The sequence below is a fragment of the Hemiscyllium ocellatum genome, chromosome 13, assembly GCF_020745735.1.
Source record: "Hemiscyllium ocellatum isolate sHemOce1 chromosome 13, sHemOce1.pat.X.cur, whole genome shotgun sequence".
In the NCBI taxonomy this organism is placed as follows: domain Eukaryota; kingdom Metazoa; phylum Chordata; class Chondrichthyes; order Orectolobiformes; family Hemiscylliidae; genus Hemiscyllium; species Hemiscyllium ocellatum.
In genome coordinates, this window is record NC_083413.1 from 86,961,351 (window position 1) to 86,983,026 (window position 21,676).

Consider the following 21,676-nt stretch of genomic DNA (forward strand, 5'->3'; position numbering starts at 1 on the left):
ATCTCCTGATTCTGTACAACCTTCCTCAGTTGAAAGGGGCCTTTTATCCCAATGTATTTTAGATTAGATTAGACTATATTGCTTACAGTGTGGAAACATGCACTTCGGCCCAACAAGTCCACACCGACCCACCGAAGAGTAACCCACCCAGACCCATTCCCCTGCATTTACCCCTTCACCTAACACTATGGGCTATTTAGCATGGCCAATTCACCTGACCTGCACATCTTTGGACTGTGGGAGGAAACTGGAGCACCCAGAGGAAATCCATGCACATACAGGGAGAATGTGCAAACTTTCCACACAGACACTTGCCCAAGGCTGGAATTGAACCTGGCTCTCTGGCGCTGTGAGGTAGCAGTGCTAACCACTGTGGGACTGTGCCGCCCTTGTTCAGGGAAAATGCAGGTAAAATATATTTGACCCTGGAAGCAGATTGTGGGTGGCCACAGGAGTGGTCCAGTGTGAAGGTGAGCTTGTTCAAAGTCGAGCTCTGTTCTTTTCCCAGATAGTTTATAAGCTATTAGACCCCCATAGCCCTCGCTCTGTACTCCCTCACACTCCCTACCCACCTCCATTTCCCTTCCAACACAAATTGATCCCTCACCAACCCCTTCCCCCCTCAATATCCACCTACTCGATCTCCATTTTGAGCAATCCTCTGGAACCAGGAGAGAGAGCGAGGACTGCAGATGCTGGAGATCAGAGTTAAAGTGTGACACTGGAAAAGCACAGCCAGTCAGGCAGCATCCGAGGAGCAGGAAAGTCAACGTTTCGAACATAAACTCTTCATCGGGAATCCTGATGAAGAGTTTATGCTCAAGACATCGACTCTCCTGCTCCTTGGATTCTGTCTGACCAGCTGTGCTTTTCCAGTGTCACACTTTTTGAATCCTCTGGAGCTAGACAGAGATGAAAACTTAAACTTTTAATAATCTAATAGAGCTTTCATTCATACATATCTGATACTGAAAAGTTCTCTTATCATGGAACATATTTAAAGTCACACAAGTGTTCATTTGTTATAACAACCAACAACTCCCCCAATCAAGATACAAAAGCTTTTGTATCTTTTGATATTCAGCCAAAGTTTGATGATGGCTTCAGTTAGAATAACAACTCTTGGGAAATGGCAACAACAGGAACTTGATTAAAATTGCATGAGCAGATTGTAGTCGATTTTCTGAACTACACCAGATGGCCAGTTAATCAAAACTGCTTTTTAACTGTTAACTGACAGCTTTAGCCTGATCTTTTAAAGCTTTTTTAAAGGACCAAGGATTTAAAAAGAAACATCAAACTGGAACTATTAAGCAGATGTATTCACCATTTGTTTTTACTCCATAAATTTGTGACAGCCACAACTTAAGTTAAAGCCCAAAGAACAGTGAAAATGGTGTCTGAATTCAGGTGGCATTTGCATTTCACTAACCTGATTTACTGCATCCATTGCTCCCAATGTGGTCTCTTCTACCTCAGAGAAACTGAGCACAAAGTCTGGGATCGGTTCAAGGAAGATCTGTGATCTGCAAGCTCCAATCAACCCCACCTCCTGGTCGCCAGCCATTTCAAAGCCCCCTCCCAATCCCCCAATGACATGTCCATCCTCGGCCTCCTCCACCATCAAAATAAGGCCACATAAAAACTAGAGGCAAAACAATTCATCTTCTGCCTGTGGAGCTTACAACCATGTGGCCTCAACATAGAATTCAACAGCTTCCTAGCCTCCCCAGCCCCCGCCCATCCCATGTCCAGCCCTCCCTCTCCACCCCACCCGCTTGAGCTGACTGACTTGTCCATCTTCCTTCCTGCCTATCCGCTCCACCCATTCCTACTGACCAATTGCAATCACTACTTACCTGCATTCACCTATCGCCACAGCACCTACCTTACCCCCAGCCCTATCCCTACCTCTTGTTTATTTCCCAACCGCCTTCCCCCATCTACTCCTGATGAACGGTCCTACCCAAAACGTTGACTCTCATGCTCCTCTTGTGCTGTTTGGCCTGTTGTGTTTTCTTCAGCTCTGCATTTTATCAACTCTGAACTCAGTTACCCTTCTGAGTTCCAATATCCGACCTGCGTGATTTGTACCCTATTCCTTCCAGAATAAAAAAGGATCAGATAATAAATGGGGGTGGGATATCCACATCTTGGATCTCACCTGCCATTTTTAAAGGTCTTCAGAATTAGCTCGACTCTATGAGAATCTGGTCCATAAACTCAATCAGGTTTAAAATAAAGAGGGTAGATTAAAGCAAGATAGAAAGTCATCTGAATAGGAAGTTCCACTTGAAAGTGCAAAGGTCATGAGCATAACATTGATTGTGTTGGGATTGTTGCATTGGAAGAGCACTATGTGATGGCTGCTTCCTGAGACCCTCATAAAATGGTTTGTATAGAAACTGTAGAAGCCTGGTTGGCACATAGGCTAAGGAAGGACCATAGACTAATATAAAACAAAAAAACTGCAGGTGCTGGAGATCTAAAACAAAATCAGAAAACGAGGGAGAAGATCAGAAGGTGGAGCAGCATCTATGGAGGGAAGAACAGAATTAATGTTTCGAATCCAATGACCCTTCATCTGGCTTAATAGGATGATTGGCCTTTTCATATTGCAAGTCTGCACTCTTGTAGTTAAGATGGTAACTCTCCATCAGCCAAAATAGCTCAGTTGGGAGAGCATTAGTCTGACAAATCTAACAGTTCCTGGTTTAATCCTGCATCCTGGTAGAATGATCAATACCTTTCTGTTTCAGCATTTGTTTAGGGGACCCCTACGCCTGGGTTCAAGCCTGATCCTGCTCCAGAGGTATATGTGAACAGGTTGACTAGATAAGTAAATTAAATAAAACAATTAAGGTGCTGATTTGCCTGAATTTATTTTCAGATGCTAAAGATTATCAAATGAACAAGTGTTCATTTGTTATAACAACCAACAACTCCCCCAATCGAGAGTTGTTTATCTGTGCTTATTAGTGGTGTGGTATTTTCCTGCTCATGCACAGACCACTCAGGGCAGTAGTTCCATATTGGTGTTTATGCTTCACATGGGTCGACTGTCAGCATTTGAATAATTAAAGTACATTGAAGAATTCTGAAAGTTTGTTTGAAAGGAATGTGTTGGCCAGAACCACAATGGCTTCTCTGACCCAGCTTATCCTTGAGAGAGGGATTCCCATCTGAGCGTGCAAAATGGTTAAAGTTTCATGCAGGGAGTAATCGAATTACAACAGTGCAGAAGGAAAGGCAATTTGGCCCATCATGTCGCACTGGCTCTCCGAAAAGCTTTATGTCTCAGTGCCATTCTCTTGATTTTTCATTGTTACTCTGAACATTGTTTCTATTCAAATAATCATCCAATACTCTTTGTGGGGTTGACCTCAGAGTGCCTTACCTGGCATTAACAGGGTGGCAATGAACCCAGAATGGGTTCACTTCTGATGTGAATCCATTTTGCAGTGCCATTTTGCTCTGGTCTCTAGCCACCTATCCAATGTGTCCATTTTAAATATGGAAATTGGGATCCCACCGTTGGAACAAAACCAAGAGTGCCACGTTAGATCAGCACTTGGACCATTCCAGTTGTCCACAGCAATAGGAGAAGGGAAGCCAGAGTGATTGTAATGGTGATATATGGTGTATATATTCCTTTTGCAGAGATGATGGTCACTGTGGTGAATGCTCTGCCTGTGTGTGAGTGCTCTATTGCTGACCAGTTGATGTTTTTTTCTCCTTCTTTCTTTAGAAACCCTGCTGGATACTCGAATAGCCACCGCTGAGCTGGGCTGGACAGCATATCCTTCATCAGGGGTAAGGACACGTCAGCTCATTGCACGCAGATGATTGACAGCTTTCTGCCCTGCAAACTGGTGGAATGAAGAGCGAGAGAGAAAAAATAGACAATGCCTGAATACCCTAAACCATTTTATAGCCAATTAATTACTTTGAAGTTCACAGTCAGCAAAGTGCTACAAACAGCAATGAGATAAATGACCAATTAAACTGTTTGATTGAAGTTTAACACTTGAGCAAGACACCAGGGAGTTTACCTCAGCTCTTCTCTGAAATATTGTCATTGCTGGCATTTCTGTGCACACCCATCGATCTCGGCCTTGATAGTCCCAGTTGAACTCCCTTATCCACAATCGTTTATGGGTGGGAATACAAGATTTTCCTTTCCCTTTGTCGGAAGAAGAGATTCATAGTTTTACACCTGAACAGCCCAGCTCTCTTTCTGAAGCCTAATCCCTCTGTTCTGGATCCTGCACGAGAAGGAATTGTTCCCCTGTTTTGACGGGAAAACTTGCCCTGCCTTGATCTAAAAACCTCAATTCAATAAACCTGCTACCTTGCACAAGTCATTAACCCTGATAGAAACTATAGCACTGTGGTGACTCTGAACTGTGATACCATTCCAGGTCAATATATCTTTCTTGTGGGAAGGTGTTCAAGAACTAGTTAGCTACTCTCTTGGGATAAGCAACAATGAATAGACTGCAGAGGAAACAGAAGGGGGAGCAGAATATTCACTTTTCATTCATATAAATTGTGCAAAGATGCTGCCAAGGAACTGAAAAGATAGAAAGACTTAAACGTCTTCGAACCTATCATTAAATCCTTGCACTTCACTCGTTGTGAAAACAGTAATTATCTACATTCTTCAGTCTAACAACACATCATGTTTGGAATTCCGACTTACCACAGCTTTATGGAAACTGTGCACCTGGCTAATGCAAAACAAGCATTATCCATGTAATTGCTGGAGAGTTGATGATATAAAGGATCCTGTTGCCTCCATTCAGCTAGCTCCCCCTCCATGTCCTTATCCAAAAATGACCCACCCTCAGCACAAATGGCTTCCAGATGTAAAACCATCATCCTTGCATACAACCCTGGGTTTGAACCTGGAAGATTCCTTGCGACAGAGCTAGGGCCTTCACGTTGCCCTCGGAAATTGCTAACAGAAAATGGCAGCCTTGATTCAGCAGGTAGCACTTCTGCCTTTGAGGCCAGGGATGGTGAATTGAGGCCCCAAGTTAGAGGCTTGAGCCCAGCATCTGGACTAGTGCACCAACACAGTGCAGCAGTCCCTCTGCATTATCAGAGATACCAGCTTTCAGATTAGATGTTTAAGCCCAAGTCCCTGTCTGCACTCATAGTTGAATGGAAAGATCCCAGTTCTCCCTGGTTTCCTGGTCATTATTTATCCCTCAGCCAATATCATTGAAAGTGACTCCTTAATATATTCTTTCATGGGATGTGGGTGTTGCTGGATAGGCAATAATTTATTACCCTTTCTTAATTGCTCTGGAGAAGGTGGCAGTGATCAGCCCTCTTGTACCACTGCCGTCAATGAGATGTGATGAGACATCTTGTACTGTTAGGGAGAGAGCTCCAAGATTTTGATCCAGTGAAAGTAAAGAAGTAATTATGTACTTCCCAGTCAGGATGCTGGGTGTCTTGGAGGAGCAACAACAGGCACTGTATCCACTGTCCTGACAAACCTGTCATTACTTCAATGTTGGTAAAACATAAAGTGCTGGAGAAACTCATCAGAGCAGGCAACATCTGAGAAGAGAGAAAAACAGTCACTGTTTTGAATCCAATTTGACTTCTTCAGAACTGGAGAAGAGTCATATTGGACTCAAAACGTTAACTCTGTTTCTTTCTCCATACTCTCATAGAATCCGTACAGTGTGGAACAGGCCATTTGGCCCACTGAATCCACAATGATCCTCCAAAGTGCAACCCCTAGACCCCAACCCCTACCCTATCCCAGTAACTCTCCATTTCCCATGGCTAATCCACCCAGCCTGCATATCCCTGGACACTATGGCAATTTAGCATGGCCAATCCACCTAACCACATCCTTGGACTTTGGGAGGAAGGCGGAGCACCTGGAGGAAACCCACACATCCTTAGATACTGCCTGCCCTGTTGCCTTTTTCAGCATATTCTGTTTATATTTCAGATTTCCAACATCCACAGTATTTTGCTTTTATGATCTCATGTTTGTGAGATATTGTTGTGCGCAAATGAGATTTTGTGTTTCCTGCATTTTGACATTGACCTACTTTAAATGTAACTCCTAGACTTTAAAGTCTTCAAATGGCCTGAGATCATGAAAAACACTTTATAAATGCAAGTTAGTTTTAGTTAGTTGGTGAGCTGAGGGACATTATGTACTGATTTTGATTTGATTTATTTTTGTCACATGTACTGAGGTACAGTGAAAAGTGTTGATTTGCGTGCTGTATAGGCAGATCATACAACACAAAGTGCATCAGGGTAGCAGAACAGAGTGTAAAATTCAGTGTTACAACCACAGAGAAGGTGCAGAGAGAAAGATTAGAATTAACATTTGAGATGTCTGTTCAAAAGTCTGATAACAGTGGGGAAGAAGCTGTTCTTGAATCTGTTCGTACGTGCATTCAAACTTTTATATCTTCTGCCTGATAGAGATAGGGGTTAAGTGACTTAAAGACAGGAGTGAAAGGACTGTAAAATGGAGGAGACAGACGGAGAAGGCAAGATTGATGGCGAAGAACAATGTAGGTTAAAATAAATAACAGAAAAAAGGGTAGGTTAAACTGTTGGTCAGAAAGTAAGGAGGAGGGGATCGAAAAGCCTAGGTTTTGGGTTACTGGGAGGATGACATATCTATAGTACTGAAGGGCAGGTGAGACTGAAAGGAAGGTGATCAGGACCTTACGCGGTTTTGTTGTTTTTGTTTCCATGGAAACTGCAGCATTGTACAGGATGCCGAGGTTATTTTATAATGATATGGGAAAGATGAACAACCATGTGCCCATATTCTGTACTTGATCATTGTCAGACACCTCATTTCAAAATGGACTTGCAATCAATATAGGGCAAGAACAGGATTGATGATGCCTGTGAAAGCTGGGTGACAAATTTGGTGAGGAAGCACAAGTGTGGGAAGGCCAATGCCTGGTATAATTTACTGACTTTACCATGAGGAACTAATGGAGATGGATTTTGGATTGTAAGTTAATGATTCATTTTAGATTAACTTCTTGATAATGTGGAAAGAAGCCACTTCGACTAAGTAGATTTGTGGTTAGAGTATGAAAAAACATTGAAATTATAAAGGTTAAAGACACAGATTTCCTTTGGTTATGGTTGTAGATGAAATTCCAATGTATTGTTCACATGCACCAACCTGTTAGTAGCCACAAAGTATTTTGCATATAACTAGAACATTCTCTTGGCATTGGGATTCTGTTTCTAAAAACAGTGTATTATTCAAATTATATTTTGTTGTTGTGAAGCAACGAAATGGTACATATATTTTAGAACTCTAAACAAAACAGATTAATGTCTGCATCAACCTGGTTGTTACATGTATAGTTATTCACATATCACATAAAACAAATGTTTAATCATACTGCTGCCACCAAAAGATGTGAAAGGGGAAAGTGGGACAAGTCCTTTGATCTGCCCTACTCTTTGAGGAAGAACCAAAAGAAGCAGATACACACAGTTTTCAAATTCTACCACTTCCCTCCAACAACAATACAACAATGACAACAAATCTTCTCATTGCCTTTTTTCTGTGTACAAAATGGCACAGAGTCAATCCCAACAAGCAATTGTGAAACATAAACAAGTAATCATTTAATCAATTGATGGATATGTGCTGAGTGTTATTGATGAACAAGGGAGGCGAAGGGAAAGTGGAGCTGAGGCCACAGTCAGATCAGCTGTGATCATATTGAACAGCAGAGCAGGCTCAAGGGGCTGAGGTCTACTACTCATAATGTCTATGTTCCTGTGCTCACCTGAACACCAGAGAGAGCTTCCTGGTTCTATTTTGAATACGTTGCCTGCCTGGTGCCAGGGTGCAGGACATCGCTGACTGGCTTGAAAGGATATTGGAGTGGGAGGGCGAGGATCCAGTTGTTGTGGTCCACAATGGGACAAACAACATAGGCAAAGCTAGGATGCAGGACCTGTTTGGGGATTATCAAGTACTAGGAATGAAATTAAGGAACAGGTTCTCATCTCAGGATCTCATACCTGAGCCATTTGAAAATTAGCTTAGGGATAAGAAAATAAAGGAAATAAACACTTGGCTAAAGGAGTGGTGTGGGAAAGAAGGGTTTCACTTCATGGGGCATTGGTATCCGTTTTGAAACAGGAGGGATCTGTTCCAATGAGACAGTCTCCACCTGAACTGATATGGAACCAGTGTTCTAGAGAAAAGGATAGATTGGTGGTCACTCGGACTTTAAACTCGTGAATCAGGGGAAGGGAAGGGAAGGGGAAAATGACAGGAAGTATGATAGTAAATGAAAAGGAAAGCAGCAGGTTGGCATGTATGAAGGAGGGTTTAACTACATGGCAGACTATGAAAGAACGAAAAAGGAAGGATAAATCAGGAGATATTATTAATGGTGATGTTGGAATTCATAAAGAGAGTACAAAAACTAGCATAAGGACACCTTATCTGAATACTCGTAGCATTCGTGATAAGGTAGATGAGTTAATGACACAAATCATCGTGAATGAGTATGATTTAGTAGCCATTACAGAGACACGGTTGCAGGATGGTCTCAACTGGGAGTTAAATATCCAGGGGTATCAGACCATTCAGAAGGGCTGACAGGAAGGTAAGGCAGGTGGTGTAGCTCTGATGTTTAACGATGACATCTGAGGGATGGTGAGAGATGATATAGGTTCTCTGGAGAATGAGGTTTAGTCCGTTTGGGTGGAAATGATAAATTCTATGAAGAAATAGCTCACTGATAGGTGTAGTCTACTGGCTACCAAATAATAATATCACATTGTGGTGGACGTTAAACAAAAAAAAAAGCCTTTAAAGATGGTATGTGGAGCTGAGTCCATGAAAAGACTTGCCATGATCTTATTGAATGGAGGAGGAGGCTCAAAGGGCCAGATGACCTACTCTTGCTCTTAGTTCTTATGTTTTATGCACCATTGGATTTTTTAAAATACATACCTGACAGGTCAGACAAAGTCTCGCTTTAATTGGGCGGCACGGTGGCACAGTGGTTAGCACTGCTGCCTCACAGCGCCTGTCAGACCTGGGTTCAATTCCCGACTCAGGCGACTGACTGTGTGGAGTTTGCACGTTCTCCCCGTGTCTGCGTGGGTTTCCTCCGGGTTCTCCGGTTTCCTCCCACAGTCACAAAGATGTGCGGGTCAGGTGAATTGGCCATGCTAAATTGCCCATAGTGTTAGGTAAGGGGTAAATGTAGGGGTATGGGTGGGTTGCGCTTCGGCGGGTCGGTGTGGACTTGTTGGGCCGAAGGGCCTGTTTCCACACTGTAAGTCTAATCTAAACATCTTAACAGAAAGGTGCCACTTCCAACCATGCAGCACTCCCTCAGTACTGTACTGGAGTGCCAATCCATGAAATAAATTGAATGGTCAAACGCTGCCGTGCTTTCCCACTGTCTTTTATTCTGCTTTTTAACATTCAGTGATGGCTGTCTGTTGACCTTCCACTCTTCTGAATGTGAGGTCTCAGGCTCGAGATACAAAATCGACAGGCTCTGACAGCCTGAGATCTCCAGTACCTCCTTCAAATCCGACTCTGAACTGTGGGAATGTCATACCGGAGCTTTTTAGTGACCTCAGCTGACCTTTGTACATGTGCTTTACCAGCCGGGGTCATTTGATAGTAATTAGGAGCAGGACCTCCCCCACAGCTCCCCCCACTGCTGATCTTGCCAAAACCAATAGCCCCCCTGCTGCCACCCCTCCCCACCCCCTCACAATGGGAAACTTTTGTTTTAAACACGGTTTGTTGCTCAGCTCCACTTGCTGCCATTGTTCACAGATCGACAACATCGGTGCCACAGGGACAACATTCCAGTGTGTGGACTGCTCAAAAGAAAGGAACGTTGGAGCAACGTAATGGAATGCTTGAATTCTAAAGTAATTTGAGAACGAGTCATCAGTTAGCCTTTGGCCTCGTCCTTTTTTTTAAATTCTTGCTTCCCCCACCACCACCACCAACCACTCTGTCCCTCTCAGGTGTTCCTTTCATTTGCTAAGTTTCTTTACAATTTCTCCCCTCCCCTCTTTTCACACAACAGAACAACGTATACCAAAGTAGCAGCAGTAAGAACATAGAATCTGAGAGATCTTGGGGCCGTCTGTGCGGAAAAAAAAGAAGTTAAATTAAGGGAACTTTTCTGTTGTGTGTAGGGACCTTTGACCCAGCTTTGTGGTGGGCAAGCAGTGACGTCAGATAATTGTAGGCCTATTCTAACTCTGTGGGAAGATGACTGTTGAATCTAAGTCTTTGAGAAGTGATGGGAGGGTGGGAATTAAATGCCTGATGAAGGCTTTCAGGCAGTTGTGAATCTTCTAATGCCTGGATTAACACAGGAAATCCAGCCTAGAGTGTGAAAGAGCGTGTCCTTTCATATCTCAACATAATGTGATTAGGCGCAGTTATTACTTTTGAACACACGTGAATTCCTCAGTATTGAACTGTCCTCCACCCATTCGGTGACTCCCAGGTTCGGTCTCTGTGTTTCACACTGTCAAGGCCCTTTGTAAAGCGATTTACAACAAACGAGCTGAGATCCTACTAGAAGTGTTGTTTGCAAAGCAAAATTGATTACCATGTGGTAGCTTTTCGACCTTTACAATTGCCTTGTGGAATTCCCTAAAATTGGTGTGTCCTCATTGAGACAGAATTATGTAGGACAGAGTGCAGTTTTATAATTCTCCAGTAATGCTGACGTGACCCAGCCTGATCATGTAATCGTGTTACAATACAAACATACAAAATAGAAGCACACCTGGACTATCTGGCCTTTCAAGTGTGCTGAGATGTGCAATAAGATCATAGCTGATCTGCTTGTGTTTTGAGTTCCACATACCTATAACCCTAAGAAAATGTTTGGTTCTCCTAGTCTATGCATCTTGTCTTAAAAGTAATCAATTACCCCGTGGGTTTCTTCCGGGTGCTCCGGTTTCCTCCCACAGTCCAAAGACGTGCAGGTCAGGTGAATTGGCCATGCTAAATTGCCCATAGTGTTAGGTGCATTAGTCAGAGGGAAATAGGTCTGGGTGGGTTACTATTCAGAGGGTCGGTGCGGATTTGCTGGGCCAAAGGGCCTGTTTCCACACTGTAGGGACTCTAATTTAATCTAATCCACCACCTACTGAAGCAGAGATTTTCAAAACTCACAACCCTCTGAGAGAATAAATTTTCTTCATCGCTGTCCTGCTTTCTCTCTCTCTCTCTTTTACCAACCTCCTTCCCCCTACCTGAGCCTCCATTCCACAGTCTCCCTCTGCCCATGAGCCCGTATTCCTCAGGCTCTCTTTATCTCCCTCCTTCATTGCCCAGTCTCCAACATCCTGATCCCCAAATCCTCACTCTCCCTCTCTCCAACTCTTGACTCTTCCTTTATCCTGAATACCCATTCTCCAGTCTCTCTCTCTCTCTCTCTCTCACACACTCTCTTTCTCTCTCTCACTATTCCTCTATTCTCTGATTGCAGAAATACATCCCCTCCAGTTGATTGTGCCCTCACGCTTTCCTTCCTCAGCGAGCTGTGGAAACAGTGCTCACCAGCAGGACCTCCTGACTCTAACTCTGAGAAAGTACCCAGCTTCTTCCTGCAATATTGCACCTTCCTGTGCACCGTGGACAGCATTGACCCTGGGTGGCAACCTCTCACCAGGTTGGCAGGTTCTCCTTTGCTAGTCCTGAGGAAAGAGCATGATCTTCCTCCACACTACCCTATCCACCAGGCACTTCAGGTTCCTGTCAGCAAAAATGCAATGCCAGTTTTCTGCTGTGCTCAATGTCCTGGGCAACTGGCACAATCTGGACAGGGCAGCTCCAAACTGACAGCGCTTGACCTGACACCCAAATGGGGGTTTAAATACGGCGTCTGAGCTATCAGTCTCGGGAGGACCCTGCACTTCTGATGGGAAGGAAGTTACAATATACAGGGCATTGCAGAGATGTGGTGCAGACTTAATGTGACAATTGCAGAAAAGAGCATGAGAAATCTGGCCAGAGCTCATGGAGAGAAACTCTCTACAAAACCCACCAAAGTTGACACTTATTTGGTCTGCAGTAAAGTTCTGAGAAACTCAAGTACATCATTTGGACCCGCTGTTCTGAGGAAATAGTATACTGTCAATGGTATACTTATAATGAGAAATATATGTATAAGTGAAATCATCAGGTCCTTCTGGCAAACATTTATGCCACATCTAACACTTGTGCCTTGTCATTATCTCATTACTGTTTGTGGGATCTTGCTGTGCACAAAATAGCTATTTCATTTGCTGCATTAGAACAATGATTGCACTTCAAAAACGTATCTTGTTTGCTGTGACATTCTTTAGAATACCTTGAGCTGAGACATTGTCTTCTTTAAAGTCTGGTTGAAGATTTGTAGCTCGGGTGTCCGTTGTTGTGGTTCTGTTCGCCGAGCTGGAAGTTTTTGCTGCAAACGTTTCGTTCCCTGGCTAGGGAACATCATCAGTGCTATTGGAGCCTCCTGTGAAGCACTGCTTTGATGTTTCTTCCGGTATTTATAGTGGTTTGTTCTTGCCGTTTCCGGGTGTCAGTTTCAGCTTAGTGGTTTGTATATGGGGTCCAGGTCTATGTGTCTGTTAATGGAGTTTGTGGATGAATGCCATGCCTCTAGGAATTCCCTGGCTATTCTCTGTCTGGCTTGTCCTATGATGGTAGTGTTTTCCCAGTCAAATTCATGTTCCTGGTTGTCTGAGTGTATGGCTACTAGGGATAGCTGGTCGTGTTGTTTTGTGGATAGCTGATGTTCATGGATGCGGATTGTTAGCTGTCTTCCTGTTTGTCCTATATAGTGTTTTGTGCAGTCCTTGCATGGTATTTTGTAAACTATGTTAGTTTGGCTCGTGCTGGCTATTGGGTCCTTTGTTCTAGTGAGTTGAAACTGCACTACAGCTGAAACTGACACCCGGAAACGGCAAGAAGATCCATCAACAGACACATCAACCTGGACCCCACATACAAACTACTACAGCTGAAACTGACACCCGGAAGCGGCAAGAACAAACCACTATAAATACCGGAAGAAACATCAAAGCAGCACTTCACAGGAGGCTCCAATAGCACTGATGATGTTCCCTAGCCAGGGAACGAAACATTTGCAGCAAAAACTTCCAGCTCGGCGAACAGAACCACAACATTGTCTTCTCTTTTGCCTGGTTTATTCCACCCTCCTCTATTGAAAGGTATGCTACATTGATAGTTCTTCAGTCAACACTCACATCTTCTAAATGCAAAGATGTCTGGAAGATTGTTATCTGAGCCTTTAATATCCCCAGCATTCTGGGATCTAGTTGTCTGGGCCCTGTTCAGTTCATATTTTGAATTGCACTGATTTTTGCGACATTTTTTAATCCTGCTTATTTTCCTCAGCACTTCCTTTTCCCACCTGTTCGTTCCTAACAGTGGTTTGGATAAAACCACACATTATCATCACTATCAATCCTTGTAACCTCTACCCTATTTTTGAAAACACTTTACGGTCTATAAAATGATTTGATTATTTGCACCTTTCTTCATATCATCTCAGTTTGTCAAATTATTTTTTGCCTCTTATATTTTATGGCATTAGCTTTCGACCTGTGACCTTTTTATATCCCATGTCTCATTTGAATGATGTTTCTCTCTCATCAAAGGAACTGCATTTTTCGCTGCAGTATGTTTCCACTCTGCCACCTGTGCCTCATCTGCACACTAAGCAACTCCGACTTGAATATTTTTGACTTTTTTTTAATGGTACTTTTGATCATTTTCCAGATGCTCCAAGATACTTCCTTCTACTCTCTTTAAAATTCCAGTCAGATACTTTAATCTCTGATTGTTTCCTCTCCTTTTGAATATTTAGATTGAAACAAAGTACGTTCCGACTATCATTCCCTTCCTCTGCCCCTCATTCTGTGTTGTCTGCCTGCCACAGTTAACGTATTAGAACTTGATCGTACTAGAACTGTTGAACGCAAAAACAACTCATTAGAGTCTAGAGCTGAAAATGTGTTGCTGGAAAAGCGCAGGAGGTCAATCAGCATCCAAGGAGCAGGAGATTCGACGTTTCGGGCATGAGCCCTTCTTCAGGAAGGCTCATGCCCGAAACGTCGATTCTCCTGTTCCTTGGATACTGCCTGACCTGCTGCGCTTTTCCAGCAACACATTTTCAGCTCTAATCTCCAGCATCTGCAGTCCTCAGTTTCTTCCATTAGAGTCTAGAGTCATCGAGATGTACAGCATGGAAACAGACCCTTCGATCCAACCCGTCCGTGCGGACCAGATATCCCAACCCAATCTAGTCCCACCTGCCAGCACACGGCCCATATCCCTCCAAACCCTTCTATTCATATACCCATCCAAATGCCTCTTAAATGTTGCAATTGTACCAGCCTCCACCACTTCCTCTGGCAGCTCACTCCATACACGTACCACCCTCTGTGTGAAAACGTTGCCCCTCAGGTCTCTTTTATACCTTTCCTCCTCATCCTAAACCTATGCCCTCTAGTTCTGGACTCCCCGACTCCAGGGAAAAGACTTTGCCTATTTACCCTATTCATGCCTTCATAATTTTGTAAACCTCTATAAGGTCACCCCTCAGCCTCCGACGCTCCAGGGAAAACAGCCCCAGCCTGTATAGCCTCTCCATATAGCTCAATTCCTCCAACCCTGGCAACATCCTTGTAAATCTTTTCTGAACCCTTTCAAGTTTCACAACATCATTCCGATAGGAAGGAGACCAGAATTGCATGCAATATTCCAACAGTGGCCTAAACAATGTCCTGTACAACCGCAACATGACCTCCCAACTCCGGTACTCAATACTCTGACCAATAAAGGAAAGTATACCAAATGAGTTTATGCCAAAAACGTCGACTGTCCTGCTCCTCAGATGCTGTCTGGCCTGCTGTGCTTTTTCCAGTGCCACATCTTTTGACTGATTCCCCAGCTGGAAAGTCGATGTTTTGAGCATGAATTCTTCATCAGGAATGTTCTCTGATCTCCAGCATCTGCAGTCCACCCTTTCTCCCTGTATGTGGAGGGAAACAGTGATACAGAGACTGCCACACAATGAGAAATCTCTTGAACTTTCCCTGCAACGTCTGGGGCTTGACAGCATTTACTGCACTGAACAAAGTTCCATTTTTCTCATTTTGGAGAAGCAGAGTGTGGATTTTATTCTGCAATCCTGCTCCTCCAGAGTCTCCCTATTAATAAAGCTGTCCTGAAGTTCATGCATCCTTCTTTGCATCAATCCTGATGTTAAAACACTGCTGTAGAGAATTGCAGCTTATTCATTAGAATTGTCCGAATGGCTCTGATAACTGAAGTTTGTTTGCACCTGCATGCCAGAACAGTACCGATTGGACAGATGTCCTGCTGTGGCCCCTACAATCACACTGATTCTACTCTCTGTTTCCATTTTTCTTGAATTGTCCCTCTCTAGCTTTCAGATGAAAGTTAAAATAAATCACAAATTGCAAGTCAAGGCCTCCAATCCTGTTGAAGTGGCAACATTCTGGTTCTGTTTATATTGTGTTGGCAAACAACAGTTGGATCCCACCTTCACTGTGAAGATGCCAAACCAGCCTGGTTGTTTTCAGCTCTGAAAGAAGCTAATTTCTTGATTCTTAACCTGCTAAATAACGCAACAATTCCTAATATGCTGAATTTGATGAAACCAGGCACAGCATTTGAGAAGATTCTGTTGGATCAGCTGCACTTTGGTAACCTAGCCTTTGATTGTTGTGTGACTGTGAGATTGACCAAAACCTTGCACAAACTGCTGCACCTTTAGCAGCTCCATGGATATTCACAATCTAGTGAATGGAGGTCATATTCTTCCTGTTATCACCAGTGTTTATGATATTAATTAATGTGTTCTCTGAGTTGTAAACAGCCTGGGCTTTACTGACAGCTTTGCCTTAATGTAGAAGAGACCTGACACCCAGTGACAGCAATGTGCTTTCCTCACTGTTAGAGTGAAAAAGATGTGAAACAGAGTAAAGCCATCCTGACTATACTACACAGCATTCTGACTTCCTTTCTCAAGTCATACATTTGAAAATCTGAACTCACACTAAAGTTGTTTCAACCCATAGTTAGACAACACTTAGGTTGTCACTCAAAATGAGATAGAAACACAGGAGAAGGTGCAAAAGAAATGTATGTACAGGGTAACAGAGGACATGGTGAAACAGTGGTTAGCACTGCTGCCTCACAGCACCAGGGACCCGGGTTCAATTCCCACCTCAGGCAACTGACTGTGTGGAGTTTGCACATTCTCCCCAGTTTCCTCCAGGTGCTCCAGTTTCCTCCCACAGTCCAAACATGTGCAGGTTAGGTGAATTGGCCATGCTAAATTGCCTGTAGTGTTAGGTGAAGGGATAAATGTTGGGGAATGTGTCTGGGTGGGTTGTTCTTCGGAGGGTTGGTGTGGACTTGTTGGGCTGAAGGGCCTGTCTTCACACTCTAAGTAATCTAATCTAAAAAAAAATATGTTAGGAGGGATTAAAACTGGTGACTGGATCTTTCCTCGAGGAAAAAGAGAAGGTTGAGGGTGACCAAAGGAACGTCTATGATCATGAAGGGGTTTTACATCTGTTTCCATTTCTGGGAGAGACTGTATACACGATAAAGATAGCTTAACCCAAAATTTGGGGACAATGTGGAGCTAACTGCCATATGGAGGAGCCACGGTAAATTACATTGGTGCATCGGAAAGGAAGCTAGGTCAACACATGTGGGAATAGGAGACTATGTTGATAGGGTTTGTTGCAGTAAATAGAATGGGAACAGCTTCATATGCAGCAAGAACACAGCTTGCCCCATTTAACTGATTATTTCTGTCCCATAGTTTCCATGTGTTTCTGTGCAGACTAATGAGCACAACTGAACCAACACAACTCTGTTGCTAACACAGCCCATTATGGAGATTACTAATTAAATACCCCATTGTCAGGGAAATACAATTTCCACTTTGGGTTATTGCTACTAAAGAGAGAATGCTATTCGCCTATATTTGGTCTGACTCTGGACTCTGATCTGAGTTTCTCAGACAGTTCTGCGAAATACTTAAGGACACCTTCTCTCAGACAGCTTTAGAGAACACCCACACCAATCAACTCCACCACCCTGTGGCCGAATATTTCAACTCCCCCTCCCACTCTGCCGAGGACATGCAGGTCCTGGGCTTCCTCCATCGCCACTCCCTCACCACTCGACACCTGGAGGAAGAATACCTCATCTTCCACCTCGGACCACTTCAGCCCCAGGGCATCAATGTGGCCTTCACCAATTTCCTCATTTCCTCTCCCCCCACTTTACCCCAGTTCCAACCTTCCAGCTCAGCACTTCCTCATGACCTGTTTTATGTGTCAATCTTCCTTCCCACCTATCCGCTCCATCCTCCTCTCCAACTTATCACCTTTACCCCTACCTCCATCCAACTATTGTACTCTTAGCTACCTTTTCCCCAGCCCCAACCCCCTCCCATTTATCTCTCCACCCTGGAGGCTCCCAGCCTCATTCCTAATAAAGGGCTTTTGCCTGAACCGTCTATTCTCCTGCTCCTCGGAAGCTGCCTGACCTGCTGGCATTTTCCAGCACATCTCTAATCTTGACTACAAAATATTTAACCCTACAACCTTATTTCACCTCCGATTCATACACGTTCAAATATCTGTGCTTGGTTTTTAATTGAGTGAAAAGTAAATTTACAATGGATCTAAGAGCTTATTCTGTGAGTAAAGGTTTGGATAAAGTCAATGCAACACGAGCAGAAACTTACTGTGCATTTTTCTGAGTTTTTGCAGCTGTTGATTGACAACTTGGTGAAATCATCCAAGGTACTTGCCAGGAAATGGGCCCAGTCAAAGCCAAGCTTGTCTGTAATGAGAGAGTTTACCAAATGTCCCAGGGCAAGCAGCATCATTAATTGCTCAGGATGTCCCTGTGGGGAATCAGATACAATACAGACTATTGTCTTGAAATAATGTACATCAGAGAAGTGCAATGAGTCAGAAAAGGGTTTGCCCTGTAAACCCATTAAACACAGAATTAAAGAACTTTATGACACAAATGAGGCCATTGGCTCCATCGTATCTGTGCTGGCTGAAAAAAATGTCTGAACACACTTTCCAGCTATTGGGCAGTAGTTTTATAGGTTTTGATACTTCAAGTGCATATCCAAATATATGTTCAGTGCACTTACGGCTTCTGCCTCTGTCAGCTTTACAGCCAGCCATATCCAGATTTCCAACCCCCTCCATCACCCTAACCTGAACCCTGACCCTAATGTTGCGCTAACCCAAATCCTATCGCGAACCTTAAACATAGCCCAACCCTAACCGTAACTCTAACCCCAATTCCAGCCCTAACCCAACCCTAAGTCTAACCATAACCCTAACCCTAATCCTAACACCAACCCTAGCCATAAACCTAAACCTAATCCTAACCCTAAACCCTTTGGGTAAAAAGTATTCCCTTCGATAATGAATGTTTGTAGCTTCAATATTCCTTGTTAAATTGCAGAATGATGAATGCTGTTCCTTCAACTTGTCCTCATCAATAACACATTAAACTGGTTATGTCTGATCATTTGCACAACAGCAAATATATGCTTATTTAGCAGCTCTAATGTAACAAGATGCCCGAAGGGTTTACGTAGAGCGTCATTAATCAGAGTTTGCTCCTGAGAGACAATCTGAGATAGCGGGACAAGTGAGCAGATGCTTTCCAAGAAGATGGGTTTTCAGGTGTGTTTTAAGAAGAGGACAGAGATGGAAAGAGCAGAGAGGTTTATGGAGAAAATTGCAGAGCTTTCCGCTCAGGCAGCTTATTGCTGCCGATGGTGCACTGACTATAATTGTTCTGCGATATGAGAGGGAAGTAGGTAAATATATCTCCTTCTCACCTGTTAATTCTGAGCTGAAAAATGGAAATTTTCAATTGAGTGGGACTAACAGGGAGAGTAAAAGAGGAGTATGCAGCAGAGCAGATTTAGAATGTTAATTTATTGGGCAGTAGGTAAATCTGGTCTGTGGCTCAATAAATATTTCACTTAATTTCGATTCTAGTGAATTAAATGGCGTCATATAAGTACAAAACAAGTTGTGATATTTCTAAATTCAAGACTAAATTATGAAAAAGAGCACAATAAAGATGGCGCAGCAGGTGATGTGTTGCAGCTGGAGTATGTGGAAGGTGTTGGGTACCTGTGTGATTTGCAGCAACTACATCTGCAGTTGAGATCTGCAGTTTGAACAGCTTCAGCTCAGAGCTGATGAGTTGGAGTCTGAGATTCCGATGTTCTAATGTATCAGGAATGGAAACGTTGCTTGGACACTTTGTTGCAGGACCTTAAACTAGGTACTGCATCCCTGATGAAGAGCTCGCCCACACCTCCACACTCACTTCCCTCCAAGGCCCCAAGGGATCCTTCCATATCCGCCACAAGTTCACCTGTACCTCCACACACATCATCTATTGCATCCGCTGCACCCGACGTGGCCTCCTCTATATTGGTGAGACAGGCCGCTTACTTGCGGAACGCTTCAGAGAACACCTCTGGGCCGCCCGAACCCAACCAACCCAATCACCCCGTGGCTCAACACTTTAACTCCCCCTCCCACTCCACCGAGGACATGCAGGTCCTTGGACTCCTCCACCGGCAGAACACAACTACACGACGGCTGGAGGAGGAGCGCCTCATCTTCCGCCTGGGAACCCTCCAACCACAAGGTATGAATTCAGATTTCTCCAGCTTCCTCATTTCCCCTCCCCCCACCTTGTCTCAGTCGGTTCCCTCAACTCAGCACCGCCCTCCTAACCTGCAATCCTCTTCCTGACCTCTCCGCCCCCACCCCACTCCGGCCTATCACCCTCACCTTGACCTCCTTCCACCTATCCCACCTCCATCGCCCCTCCCCCTAGTCCCTCCTCCCTACCTTTTATCTCAGCCGGCTTGGCTCTCTCTCTCTTATTCCTGATGAAGGGCTTATGCTCGAAACGTCGAATTCTCTATTCCTGAGATGCTGCCTAACCTGCTGTGCTTTGACCAGCAACACATTTGCAGCTTATGCTTGATACGTCAACTCTCCTGCTCCTCGGATGCTGTGGGTTTCCAGCACCACATGTTTTGGCCTTGGTCCTGCAGATATAGTCCATGGTCAGGAACAAGTGTGTGTCAGTATGAATGAGGCAGAAGTGGGGTTAAAAAGGTACCTCTCAAGAAGACTGGAATTGTCTGACGGATTTGAGATTTTTTCAGTTTAGATTAGATTAGATTACTTATGGTGTGGAAACAGGCCCTTCGGCCCAACAAGTCCACACCGACCCGCCGAAGCGCAACCCACCCATACCCCTACATTTACCCCTTACCTAACACTACGGGCAATTTAGCACGGCCAATTCACCTGACCCGCACATCTTTGGACTGTGGGAGGAAACTGGAGCACCCGGAGGAAACCCACGCAGACACGGGGAGAACGTGCAAACTCCACACAGTCAGTCGCCTGAGTCGGGAATTGAACTCGGGTCTCAGGTGCTGTGAGGCAGCAGTGCTAACCACCGTGCCGCCCACTATAGGGATGAGAGTATGAACTTCAAGGGGGATTGGGCAAATTGACATGGAAATGTAGAAAATTGGAGCAAATGCAGGTTTTTTGGCCCTTTAAGTCTGCCCTAGCATTTAATATGGTTACCACTGATCATCCAACTCAATAGTCTATTCCCACTTTTCCTCCATATCCTTTGATCTCTTTAGCCCCAGCTTCTATATCCACTCTTTCTTGAAATCATACCATGTTTTGGTCTTGACTGTTGTTTTTTCTGGTGTTGAATTCCACTGGCTCACCACTCTCTGGGTGAAGATAATTTTTCTCATCTCTGTCCTAAATGGGTTACCCCATATCGTTAGACTGTGACTCCAGCTTACACAGTCACAGAGTCAGACAGCATTGAACCGGACCCTTGAGTCCAACTTGCCCACGCTGACCATGTTCCCAAATTGAACTAGTCCCATCTGCATAGACATGACCCATATCCCTCCAAATCTTTCCTAATCATGTACTTACCCAAATGTATTTTGAACATTCAACAGTTACTCCACACACAAACCAGTTTCTGTGTAAAATGGTGTGTTTATCCCTCGTGTCTTTTTAAAATCTTTATCCTCTCACCTTAAAAATGTGCCCCATAATCTTAAAATCACCCACCATGGGAACAGAGACATTTACTATTCACTTTGTTTATATCCCTCATGACCATCTAAATCTTTATAAGGTCATTCCTCAACCTCCTCTGCTCCAGTGAAAAATGTCCCAGCCTATCCAGCATAGGTTTTGGGCTCTACTGCCTTCGCTCTTCCTGAACCTAGTCTGATAGAATTTTATAGATTTCTTTTGAATTCAGATTTCTTCTGAACTTCAGCAAACATAATCTTAACCAATTGAACCTCTCTTCATGACTTATTCCTGCCCTCCCACAAATCAGTCTGGTAAGCCTTCGCTGCACTCCCTGTATAGCAAGTACATCCTTGTATAGCAAGTACTGCACACGGTACACCAGATGTCATCTCATGAAGGCTGTGTATAATTTTGTTTATTATTCATTCATGGGAATGGGCCATCATGGGCT

General features: G+C 43.9%; 1 protein-coding gene across 3 annotated transcripts in view; it reads left to right on the forward strand.

Moving 5' to 3' along the window:
• Positions 1 to 21,676, forward strand: part of LOC132821984 (ephrin type-B receptor 1-like) — a 494,253-nt gene that overhangs the window by 120,521 nt on the left and 352,056 nt on the right. For all 3 annotated transcript variants that reach the window (XR_009645375.1, XR_009645376.1, XM_060835030.1), the window contains exon 2: positions 3,749 to 3,813. Coding sequence is in view for 1 of the 3 variants with exons in the window: in XM_060835030.1 (XP_060691013.1) it covers positions 3,749 to 3,813 (65 nt within the window). In the remaining 2 variants the exon portion in view is untranslated. The remainder of the gene's footprint in view (positions 1 to 3,748; positions 3,814 to 21,676) is intronic.